Raw genomic sequence first — 13,173 nt, forward strand, 5'->3', positions numbered from 1 at the left:
AATACCTATATTGCATGGGAAAGACAGAAATTTTATTATTATACAAATATATATGTATATATAATCTTCTTCTTGCTTCATGGATCTGATCTCCTCCATGGAGAGTCACAAATCCACACGATAGCCCTGAGTGCTCAGATTTTGCATTTGCTTCTCTGATTTTACAATAGCTGAAAGATATGTAAAAACTCATGTAGCCAGACAGCTCCCTACTGACTACACATCTAAGCAACTTCACATGCATACATTATTCCAACCACTGAAAGCTGGAAATAACATATGCCTTAAAAAAATAAAAAACCCCATGCTTGAAAGGAGCCTGTTTTGGTTTCTATGCAAAACCCTCAGAGCTCTTCCTGACCAAACTACACCCTTCTACAGAGCACTGCCACCTCAAGTAGGGACAAGCCAAATTGCTGAGTTATACTCTGCTGAGTGAAGGGTGGGAATTTCTTCAAAAACTTACAAAGATGACTACAATAGCACTTTATTGTTGAATGCAATTCAGGGAAAAAAGTTAATAATAACTACTACTGTTTTCCTAGTGTTATCCTGGAGAGTTTTTTTGATTCTCTCCCATTTCTAATCATAACTCCAGTAAATGACCACTGGCCATGAAAAGCATCCAAATGACTTTCATTAAAAACAATAATCTATCGCATGGACCAGACTGACATAATTTTGTTCACAGAAAACAATAAAATGTCCAGTTCACTGTTCCTGACAGTGTTGCTATGATAAAAGTATACCTGTAGTGTGTCCGTAGTTGCAGTGATTACAACTCCTACTGCTTTCCTAGCTTAGGAAAGTTAATGGTTTAATTATCCAACCACACCTCAGTTCTTAAAAGTGTTGTGTTTAACTGAGGAAGTGAGGATGAATTAAGATGCCCTCTACAAAGAGGTCAAGTGAATAATAATATGTTGATTTTAGGGTATATAATCATCACTCCCACTCTGGATCTCCTTCCTCTTCTTCCCCTCTCCCTAAAATGTAGTAAGATGGGAAATCAAACAGGTTTCATATTTCTGAAATTGTGATGGTCAAAGTTTAGAAAATCTCTCCTGGTAGACCGTGAACCAAGATTTTTCAGAGACTTACAATTCACCATATTTGGGCATGTTTCAGAGTCAAAACAAATTTCAAACCATGACCAAAACATGCAAAAATCTGAAAACTTCAAAGGGATATTAGTACAGGAATTGGGGTTTGTACATGTCTATTTTCTTCTCATGAGCACAACACCGCACATTCTCCTAACTGAAATCATGGGATGTATTGATAAACTGCAACAGATTTCTACATGGCACAGATATCAGGCACAGGTAATTCCAACCTAAATCATATAAAACAACAAATCTATAGGTTACAGAACACAGGATCTTATAAGAGAAGATCTTAGCTGTACATGGTACTACCAGAATGTATGCTCTCTTCTGTGACTCTATAAGTCAGTTAGATTTATATGCCAAAGATTGTGAAACGAATCGGGTGCATATCTCACGTCCTTCAAAATCATTATTGATATACACAGTAGTTACTAGACTGTGATCTAAAGATACTTACAGGGTACTGAAATGGAAACCTACAAATTCTGTCCAAGTGCTTTTCAGAAATTATTTGTTTTCATCATGTTCCTTGCCAAATACATAGTGCACTTTTGTTCTAGCAAAACTAAGCATTTTGTACATTCTCAGCTTTTGTATATTTTTTTTCTTTTAGCACTAAATATTTAAACACATTCAACCTAAAAATCTCAAGCTAGTAATCTGCTGCTTGTGTCTTCCCCCCTGAGGAGTAACTATCAATGTTGCTGAAGGGACATTAAAGAGATTGCAGTTACAGTCCTACCTGCCCACAGGCCAGTCCCATGCCTCGCTCCCCCATACCATGAGGACATGATAAATTTAACTCCAGTGCATCAGCACCAGCAACCTGTGAAACATGTAGAAGGAAAAAAAATGCAGAATTAACTTCAAGTAATGCACTCTCTCCTGTAGCATTTACTGTTCATGCTATATAGATTTCTTTAGACATTTTATTTTTATTTTTTAAAGAGAGAAAGCTATGGTTATGATACCCTGAAAAAGAACGTGTTGATCATTACAGACAAAAATTTCAAAAATTTATGTGGTTTTCAAAAATTATTAAGGAAATTAAAGTAAAAAATATATTAAAAAGAGACAAGGACAATAAAGAGTTCGTTCTGGAAAATGCTAAAAAATGCAATGTAATTGCAGGGCCTTAGAGCAGCACTGAAAGAGAGGTTTGGCAGGCAGTGTTACACAGGTGTTGCTGTGCTCTGAAGAACTGTAACTCAGGAGTAAATTTTTCCTTTCTGCTTTAATGAATTTAGTCTCCAAATTTTCTGCAGGCATCTGTACTGTGTCATAGCTTTTGACATTAAATATTTTTCTTTCTGAAGAACAAGAGAGTAATTAAAAAAGTCTATACAAACATATTATTCACGCTAATTTCTCTTCATCACCCTCTATTAGTTACAATTAAAAAGGCAAAGGAGCCAAGTTGTACAACGGCGGCACAAAGACATGCTTCTCTTCCTTTCTGCTGAACTGCTCCGCCCGAGACAAACATCTCTCCTGTTGCCTTCCACGTGGCTCTAACTAGGATGTTGTTTTGCATTTGCATTTTGTTTTTGCTTATTGAACTGGAGTAACTTTGCCTGCTGTGTGGCCATGGTTCAGCAACTCCCCAAGTGCGTGAGCAGGGGAGAAGCCATCCATCACTTTCAGGAATCCTCCACATTCCAGCCAGCTCCACGAGTCTGGCCATGCCGCGCTGCTGCCGGCCTCCCTGACAAGCTGACCTTTTGTATGAATAGGTCGCCCTCCTGCTGAGAGGCACTGCAGTACCTTCTGGGGCTTCTGCTCTCTGGAAAGCCACATCTATTACCTCCTAGGTAGGATCCTACGCATGCGATTAAATATCACTGCTCTTCAGCTGTGAGCTCCAGAGCATCCCAAACTAGTGTGCTGCTCTCCACAGAGCAGACACCAACAACTACTTTTCAGAACAATGTTGTACCACACACGTTACACATCACTGACTGCATTTAAGGAACCACTTTTTTCTAAAGGGGTAACACAAATACAAGCACGGATTGGAACTATCTGTCTTAATGTGGATAGCAGTATCATCGAATTAAAAAAACGGGAGCAAATGGCACAATAAAGCCATTCATCTCAGTCAGTTTAAAAGTGGCACTGCTCCTGTCAAGCACAGATTCCAAAAAATGATTTCATGGTCAATTAGGTAAATACAGGTATAAATTGAAATAGTGTCGAAGATCACCAAGCTAACTACTGATAATGTTTAATTTCACTTCCCTAAGTCCCCAAAGTGACTTTTTTCCTCACAGGTTTAAAATGCTCAGAGAAAATAGAGAAGTGTCGTCCCACATCATCATAGGAGGGCTTAGGACACTAAATAAACAACAATGTCCAAACATTCTGCCATATGAAAACACAAATTCAAAATATACACACCTCTATCCACACATATATAAACACATTTTAAAAAATATTACTTACAAAACATTTAAATCTGAGCTAATGCTAGCAATAATGACAAGCTAATTTTTTTCTTTGCTTAAATGTGTTAATACTATGCTATTTATTTCCTCTAGATAATTTATGTGGAAAACACACTTTCATTTAAATATAACAACTTTGCATTCCATTCTGATATAGACACCTTTCTGAATGAAATTATTGCAGTCTTAATCAAGTATTTCTTATACTACTCCCTATGGACACAGGTACACGTTATTAAATAGTTTTTCCCTTCAAATTGAATAGAAATTTCAGGTGCATAGTCTGTTTGCATTTCTGTAAGACTGGACTTACACCATAGAAAGCCTGCTGACTGCTATTATATATGCTGGCTTTCTCAGCTATCATTTTTGAAAGTCTGTATTAAAACTAGAATAGCATTAAATGAGCCTTTTATACTTTAAATATTCAAGAGTTTTATATTCAAAATTTCTTCTAGTGCTGTCAAACTAGTGTGCCTGTAGGCAAGGTAAGATCAAGTTAGGCTCTCAAAGGTAGAATTAAATTTTATCAGGGCATCCGTCATAATATACAGTTTGCTTAAAATGCAAATAAAAAGTATATAGATTCAAAGACTAAAGGCTTTGCAGGTACTGCTTAAAAATCCAAGGGACCATTTTTATGGAACAGATTTCCTTTAAATTTACATTTCCATCACTTTAATGAAAACACAGAATAAACAAATTACAATGGACATGTTTTAAATTTTCATTTTTCTCTTTGAATCTATTTCTTTCTTACTGCAGCTCTTGTTTTTAAGGAGAATTAAAAAAAATATGCAGAAACACAATTAGGAAACCATTACCTCAGCCATTTTTGAAAGTTCAGTCCAGTCCTCCCTGCTATAGCTGCACATGATACTGGCAATCAGAACCTGTAAAGAATACACATGCAATCATTTTAAGCTATGTTACCATATTCTGTAATACAGCCCGTTACTGTGACTCCAGCCTTTAACTGCCACAACCTGCACATGGGAACTACCAGCTGCATGCCACCAGCTATACAGTGAAATACAGCTGCAGATTTCACTGGGGGTGAGACACAGTATATAAACTCATGTATTGTATCCCTGTTTTTTAAGATATCTGGGATAGGCTTAATCTGTCACCCCCTCATCATAACACTTCTCTCAAACCTTCCCATAATGCTGAGGGTTAATGACTCATTCATTTCAGGTAAATACTGAAAAGCACAGTGTAGAAAAATTGTTCAACACACACAATTGTTGGAAACTGCAAACTCTCAAATTATCTCCATAAGAAAGATGAGATATTTAGTATCTTTAGAAGGCAGGGAAAGGCACTTTAAAAAGTAAGGCAGCTATGGAGAAAATTGGACATGGTGAGGTAACATTCTATTCATTTAAAAGGACAATACCACTTATCATCATCATTATTTCCACTATTTCCATTGTTTTGCTCTGATGAATCTCCACAATCAATCTACCACCCACCTACTTGCAGACTATCTACCCATCCACTCTCCTGGTTGATGTTTGCAGGATGGGAGTCTTTTGAGAAGGAAAGCATTTGATAAAGCACCTGCCTTGCCCGCAGGTGCCCATTTGTGTCCACCTCTGGCATAAATATAACACCAAGCTTTTCATTAAGCACACACAATTATTACTGGCCATGCTTTTATTTCCCTCTGACAGAGAAAAAAAATCTCTCTCCTATACCATAGTTTTTTTAATTGTGAAAAATCTTATATAGCTTTATATGTTATGACAAAATCTGCTCTATGTCCTATTTGAATATTCAAGACAAATTGAGTACTCTGGAAATAAACAGAAATCTCTTTTAAAGGACTCTAATATTTTTAAAAGCAAAAATTGCGAAAAATCAGTTCAAGAAATTATATATGAGAAAAATATAAAGCAACTGGAATTTAGCTAGAAACTGTATCTTGTCAAATTTATGCTTTTTTTAACTTAACTAAAGCAAAAAAAACCCCCAAACAAACAAAACAAAACAACCCAGCAGCTCAGACACTGACAACTTGATAAAGATTTTCACACTTGCAGTCAAAATCCAAAGTATATCAGAAATTCGCACAATTGAGCTTTAAAACAAATCAAATGTTTTCATCAGGGAAAGTTGTAAGACAACAAGGGTGGCTGACTATATTCATAAGGAGTTGAGTTACATTACATCAAGTGTTATTAATGAAATTTGAAAATTCTGCTGGGAGTGTACAAAAGAGGAGGAACAAGATCTGTGATGTTTCAAAGAGCTGTTAATTAAGACAACATGTTTATTTAATACTGATTAGTTTTAGCATTCACATTTAAAATTAAGTACATACTTTTGACAGAAGCAGTGGTTTACAATAACAAAAATAACTGAAAGGAAAAATTACATTTCTGCCATGACTCTTCACAGGAAAACCATGATCTCAAAGGGAATAATGAAAATTTTAAAATAGTCGGGATTTTATTCTCCTTTTTCCCCCCACTGTTCTCTTATAACTTGAAATGAAACTTAATTCCCAGGTGGAAACATATCTTCCAGCACTCTGCTAACAAAACTGTCCTTCCTCGAGTGATTATTCTTCCCCAAAATGCCTCTACAAACTTTTCATTTGGAATCAGTACCCATGACAAAAAAAAAATAATAATTATCATGGGTGAACATTTAGGGGAACTATCTGTGATGGCTGAGGTTTGAATCAACTCCTAAAATCACACACGGGAATTTATAAAGAAATCACAGACTATTATCTCCTACTACCTAGAAAGAGAATAGCAAGAAAATAGAATAATAAGTGATAAAAATCAGAGGTTTTATTGGGAAGCAATAAACAGAAATTGTATCACATTTCAGCTTCTTAGCCTCTTCTCACTAATTTTTTTTTTTTTTTACATCTTTGGTGCCTACAATGCCATGTACCACATTACCACTCCTGCAACTTTAATGGCCCCAAACGGTATCTCTCGAAAGTCCAGCATATGGTCCAGCCCAGGTGCATCCATGGAGAGCACATCCTTCCTCCTGATTCCTGAAATTTGCAGTGGCAACCTGACATAAGCTTAATTACAGTGGTTTGAGCCACAAGTGCGAGGCCTCACCATGCTTCCCGGCTTACAAAAGTGGGCTGCTGACAGGTCTTACAATGAAGCTGCTGCTAAAGCGTAGTAAGTGGTAAATGAAGGTTGACTAAATTGCAGCTTTGTCATAGCTTGAGTGTGGGCTGCCTGCGTACCATGCATGATTGAAGCACAGTGGGACCCCTGGCCCTCTCTTTTTTCCAGATCAAAATCATAGTTGGTATGTGCTGCGCCCTCCTCTTCTTCATCCAAACTGCTATTTTGCCTGTTGCCGAGAGATCCCGCCTGCTCTACCCCGCGCCGAGGAGCGCAGCAGCCCTGCAGACACTGCTCCTCCCTGACGATCACTGTGACAGATGTCACAGACAAGGTCCTTATGCCCTGACACTACACAGGGTGATCCACAATTTCCCTGAATGCCCATAAAGGGACAAACACATTTGTAACATCGGACACTGTTCTGTGTTCAGAATTTTCTTGATCATTCATGGAAGAAAAAGGTCCACAATAAAACTTTTTTTTTGTTGGAAGGAAGGGAGATGGAAAAGGGAGGGTATGTAATGCACCAGTTAGGACAGAATTATAAGACGAGTATACTGTAGCTAAAGCACCTCGCAAAAAGCTACATTTCACACAATTCTGTAACTAATGCATTAGTAGTTGTTCTACTTAAAAGAACACTGACAAGGTACTTCTCTTAATCCTTAAAATATTTTTCTCCCTGTTTATAATAATCCCCTGGAAGCTTAAACTAGAATCTATCTCCCTTGTGTACGTTGTTTTTTTTCTCTTCCATTATCGTTATGTGGATGTCTCATGAACGCAATAGCATTAAAAAAATAAAAAGGATGAGGTTTGTCACTGTGAATGTTTTCAAGTGATCTTTCTTTCCTAGCACACAGAATTCACTGCAAAAGGTTGCAAAACAAAAGGAAGGAGAGAAAAAAAAAAACTGGGCCTACTTTGGGTCAGACAATCCTGAGAAAATCTATTTAAAGCCAGACAGCAGTAAAACTCTAGGTCGACAATTACCATTTGTCCTGTACTGACTGCTCTGCAGGGAGTAAAGGAGTTTCAGTACACTCAGTCTGAAAAAAATCTCAGAGGGCTGGATTTAAATGTGAACACTGTCAATTCCTGTAAATTTAGGAAAACTTCCCAAGAGACAGAATGCAATCACTATCCCCTACCCTCATGCCTGTAAGAACCAAATTTATTTTGGTCATCTCACACAGGCCAGAGCCTGTATCTGTTCCTAATTTACTCTTCCAGGTCTCTATGTAATCTACCTGTACTTCAGGAAATTCAGCCACCGATATAATTTCTGCTTTCTCTTCCCTACTCGTCCTTTCTCACTGCTGTATTAGACTTGAGGGCACTTCTGCATCAAGTGTCCATAGATGCTCCATTTAGACACTGCTGCTGGCCACAACATGCACCCCCTTCTGATTTCTCACACAGTTGCAAAAAACCCCAGTATTTTATTTTTTATGTGCACAGTCCTTGAAAAAACCTAGTCTTGCTATCATCTTTAAGAGACTGTTCCCCTGAAAGCTGTAAAATCAAGAGGAGCTTTCAAGAAGACTGAAGAACTGCTTTTTTAACAGCTACTTGTTTGGGAAGCAGAGATATGGAATAGGATAATTACTGTGTAAAGAGGGGGTGCGGAGATTGAAGATGACATTAAGAACCATATTTCAATACCCACAAAATTATTGTTGATCAATCTAAACTTCAAAATTTTTTTTTTATCTGGGCCAGATGGAAAGACCTCAATCCTCCTTTCAAGCCATGTTTCTTCTTTCAAAACAATACAGTACAGCCTTCCCACATGACCTGCTTACCCTGAACAAATGCAAACATTTTTAAACAAAATTCCTCAGGAAGCATTTACTAAGAAGGAATTTAGCACTGAAGATATAATATTTCTAAAACAATGGCCAAAATAACATTCTCACTCACCAGTGGAAAAGACACCTACATCCATACCAACACACAAAGACAGGAGAACTTCTTGGCAGCTGAATCACTGTTTCACAGCATTAAAATCCCCATCTGTCTGAATGAGGGGTACACACACTCAGTTTTGACCACACCTTCTGTCACCCATACGTTGTAACAGGCCAACTCACTCTGAACTCACTCACTCACAGGATTTCCTGAAGGTCTTGAACATGTGTAGCTACAACAACATGTGGTCCACCACACGCTTGTTGAAAAGTTAATAAAGAACGGTTTACAGGGCACTTCTTAGCTATTTCAATGACACGATAAATAATCTTGTAAATATCTACATGGAAAATACATCTGCTGCATATGGATTTCTCACAGTTCTTCACACATGCAAGTCAAACAATCTGACCAGAGGCCAAATTCTGCCCTCACAATAGCTCTTAGATGCAGTCTCAACAGCAAAGAGTGCAAGGCAATACCAACAGCACCACAGGATTTTTTGGGTTGGTACAGATGTTACACCTTAACAACTCACACCACTAGCCTTCCTTTGTAACCCTGCCTCTTGCACAGCATCAGGTCCAGGACAAGTCCCAGCTATGCCCCATCGTGCCAGCAGAAAAGTTTTTGGAGACTTACTCCTGCTTGGTGCCACTTGTGGCCGTCCTCTGCTTTTCAAAATGGCCACTGGCTGGCAAAAAGATCATCCTCAAAATCATCCAGCCAGAATTAACTATGTATAAAACACTTGTAAGTACCCACTGTACAAGATAAGAGTACAACTGCAGTAAATATTCTGTATTGCACAAATACGCTTACATGTACAGCAGTGAAAAACAACAGAAGCACAAACATTTGCTCTTGCAAAAATAACCCTCCAGAAACCAGCCTGATTTTGATGCCTTGTACACCCAACCTGGTTTCTCTTTTTCTGTACGTTCTTGTTGCAAATTTTGATTTATTGCAGAACTGAAATAAAAATAAGCTTCTTATTAAAAAATACCTAGAACATCAAATCCCATGCAATAAGAAAGTTAACAATTGTAAAACCTGTCATGTCCCTGAGAAGCAGAGGAATTATCTTGTTATCAATTTAATAATGGAACATTGAAGTAAATGATGCCATCCACTGACACCAGTAACACTGTCTCTCCTGGGAAATTCATGTTGGTAGGAACTGTCAATCTAGATGGATATGGACATATGAAACATTGTACCTTCAGTCCATAAATCTACTCATCCTATGCTGCCTTAATAAAAAGATTCTGCATGATGATAAAGACAAGCAATGCAGACTGTCTCGACATTGCTGACCCGCAATTCTGCTTCTCTTCTTTTTTCTTTTTTCAGGCAATTTACTCTCCAATAAATAATTTAACAAAATAAGATAAGAAAATTTAAGTAAAGGAAAATAAGACAAGTAGGGGATATTAGTATATTTATTATGCAGTTGTAGCAAACCTTCCAAATAAGGCCCTTTCTTTGCCTTGTTACTTTATACTGCGATCTCCAGTTTGTTTCTTAAAGTGAAGCGGAAGTGAGATACAACAGATCAAGACACAAATAGGCCAAACATTACCAGCACACAAATAAGTCTAGAGAAGATGATGATAAGAGTCTGAAAATACTATGATTTGCTAACTGTATCACACACAAAAAAAATCAGCATGAGCAGAAAACAGCAAAGATTCTATTCCAGGCTAAATGGAGACACTTATTTTCAAAGGCAGTTATTTTCATATGATGATTCTGCTACTATCAATGAGATCCATCTATTTAATGAGATTATTTGAGTACACTGGGCTAAAGCTTCAAATTAAGGTCTAGAGTTGTTAGGATGTAACACCCTCAGACAAACAAAACCCAAAGGTTATGAAGAAATCCATTTCTTTGTAAAATAACAGAATGCTGTGGTTTTGATGGGAGCACAAAGCTAAATAGACTGTTCTTTAGATCGTGCTGCACCTGTAGAAAAACAAGAGAACTACTTGGTTTTGTAACTGCTCCTCTACCATGTCAGACAGCACCGTATCAGCCACTATCAGGCAGGAGTTGAGCTACCATGCCCTTGGCCCTGCATGTACACATGAACATATAGGCACAGATCATGCACGTGGAAAATGTGGATAAATGAAAAGCTAACTTAATGAGAGACCAGCTAACTTGAAATATCACTGAAAGTGAAGTGAATGGACAAGAGAAAAAAGAGACCTTCTGATGCATCTCCCATGACTCAGGGCACTGCTTAACTAAAATGTGGTAACTTATGAAGAGTGAAAAAGAGACTATGGAATATGAGTTCCCCAAAACATATGTATAATGAAAGAAAATACAGCACCTGTATCAAACACTTCAGGAAAGCTCAAATATTTTACATGATTAGAAGAAGTATGTCTGCTTTATGACAGACTTGCAACTTTCAGTGCTTCAGGTAAACCCTTTAAATTATATTGAAAATTATCTATTTGGCTGAAGACTTCTCTGGAAATTTGATAGAATCTTTAGGATTTTATTTTGCATAGGAAACCTATTCTAGTTCAACCTTTAGTCTCTTTGGTAATGAGTGAAAACGAATACATGGATGAATGGAAATTAGCATTACTGAATGGAAAAGACACAAGTTAATAAAGGCCGAATCCAAGAGAAGAGTGAAGACAGATACTAATTTTTTGGCAGTACTTCTCACTAACAATACCTGCAAGCCCTTTTGGAACTGGCATGCCCCTGCTGTATTTCTGTATTTCCACACTGATTTAATATAAAGAGAAAGCAGAGGAGGCCAACACAATATTGGAGAAGCTAACAGAAAAAGGATATATCTAATTCTACAGTATTTCAGACACATGCTATGACCTGTAGCAAAAGCTTTACACCAGGGTGCTGACACCTTATTGATTCTCAAGACCACATAAGGAAAACAAGGCTGGCAAAAGGCAACACAAATCTGTGCATTTTTTCCTCCACCTTTAGAAATTTTTCTCTTATCAAATTCTCTACCCAGATGCACACAGTCCTTTTTAATACCGTTCTTTGAGCACCTCGCTAATCGTTGCTCTTTATTCTCACAATAGCACAGGCAACTCTCTGCAGGGTGCCCCTCTGAGAGGGGAAGCCAACTGGAGACAAATATGTTCGAGGCATGTACGCTGCTCCCATGGAGGGAATGAGCAGCTGTTGACTGAAAGGAACCCTAATATCCCTTCCAGACCATGACTGCTTCTACATCTATGCAGATATATTTCCCCTATTACTTAGCAGCAAAGCTGCTTATTAGAAAACAAATTCATCAGAAAATATAAAGAGGCAAAATATGGACTGAACAGCTTCATCACAGTTCCCTAACTCCTGAAGTCAGTCAGCTAGCAATTCCCCAGGTCAAATCTGTCTCTTTGCATCTCTGAGAAGTCCATCCTATCTCTTTCCTTGTTCCATCACCACCAGGGCTTCTTTTAATTCACTTCCTTGGATTTGAAGGGTCAAGAAAACCAGCAGTATTGGTGGTAGTAGAGGAGAAAACTGTAGCTCAGAGAGGAGGGAGAAAAACCCCTCCCTTTTATACTTTGGAGCCCTGTGATCCCCTTCATCATGTGACATTGCCGGTGCCAAAGCAATGCTTCGAAGGAGTAAATGATTTTGTCAGCCTGGTTGCATCCTCCACAATTCACCCACTCTCTCTCTGTGCACCATTATCCTCATAGTGATATACTAAAAAGCACTAATAATTCACCTGATTTTGCACAAACTCTTCAGTTAGGCTGTTCTGACAGGTGAGGGCATGGTAATTAAGAAGGTGTGCAGGAACAGGCTATAAGGCTTGTCTCAACTTCAGGAAATTGTCTGATGTCTTTAAATACCAGCTGCATGGAGGAGACCTCTCAGTTCCTTAACACTATTCGTTGCTGTCTGGTCTAGGTATCAGTCTGGCTATCGGACCTCACAAGAAGGAGAGCTTCTTCACAGTCCCAAACCTGCCTGATTAATTGGGCAGTTTCACCTCACGACCGGAGACAATCTGCAAATGTTCACAGGGCTAAAAACATGGGATCATTTCAATGGTCAGAGCAGGACCAGTGAATCCCCACCAGAACCTTTCATCTGGAAAACGTTTCATATATAAATATTTTTGTAGTGAAAATTATATTAAAAATAGTCCATTAGTAAAGAAAGAAACTACTTTCTGTCAGGTACAGAACTTTTCAAAAAGTGAAGAAGAAAATCCATGTTTTCTGTCAAACTTGATCTCTTCATATATCCTTCTTATCATTCTCTGGTATTTCCCAGCTGGGCCAAAAATTCAGTGAACAACAGTGCCACTATGCACTGAACGTCGCAATGGCACGTCTGCAGTGCTCCCATCTGAGATATGATCAGAAAATCTCATGAGTGGGTAGCTTTAAATTTTTTTTTCTATGCAGACATTATAATTTACTTAAGTAGCTAGCTGTTATGTCTGATGACCCAAGTAGTTTTTTGGCTACACTCCAGCAGCAAAGAAGATACAAAATAAAGGGCTGGATCCAGTTGGCAGCTACCTTCTGACTAATCTTTCCTCCTCAACTGCCAGCTCCACCCACCTCTTCATATTTTAGGGAAGCTCAT

General features: G+C 38.1%; 1 protein-coding gene across 1 annotated transcript in view; it reads right to left on the reverse strand.

Moving 5' to 3' along the window:
• LOC113972789 (dihydropyrimidine dehydrogenase [NADP(+)]) overlaps positions 1 to 13,173 on the reverse strand; it is a 260,733-nt gene that overhangs the window by 105,793 nt on the left and 141,767 nt on the right. Inside the window, exons 13-14 of the mRNA XM_027694199.1 lie at positions 4,378 to 4,446; positions 1,852 to 1,935 (exon numbers count right to left, since the gene is read on the reverse strand). Coding sequence (XP_027550000.1) covers positions 1,852 to 1,935; positions 4,378 to 4,446 — 153 coding nt within the window. The remainder of the gene's footprint in view (positions 1 to 1,851; positions 1,936 to 4,377; positions 4,447 to 13,173) is intronic.

The sequence above is a fragment of the Neopelma chrysocephalum genome, unplaced genomic scaffold (genome assembly GCF_003984885.1).
Source record: "Neopelma chrysocephalum unplaced genomic scaffold, ASM398488v2 Primary Assembly neopelma1_97, whole genome shotgun sequence".
Taxonomy (NCBI): Eukaryota; Metazoa; Chordata; class Aves; order Passeriformes; family Pipridae; genus Neopelma; species Neopelma chrysocephalum.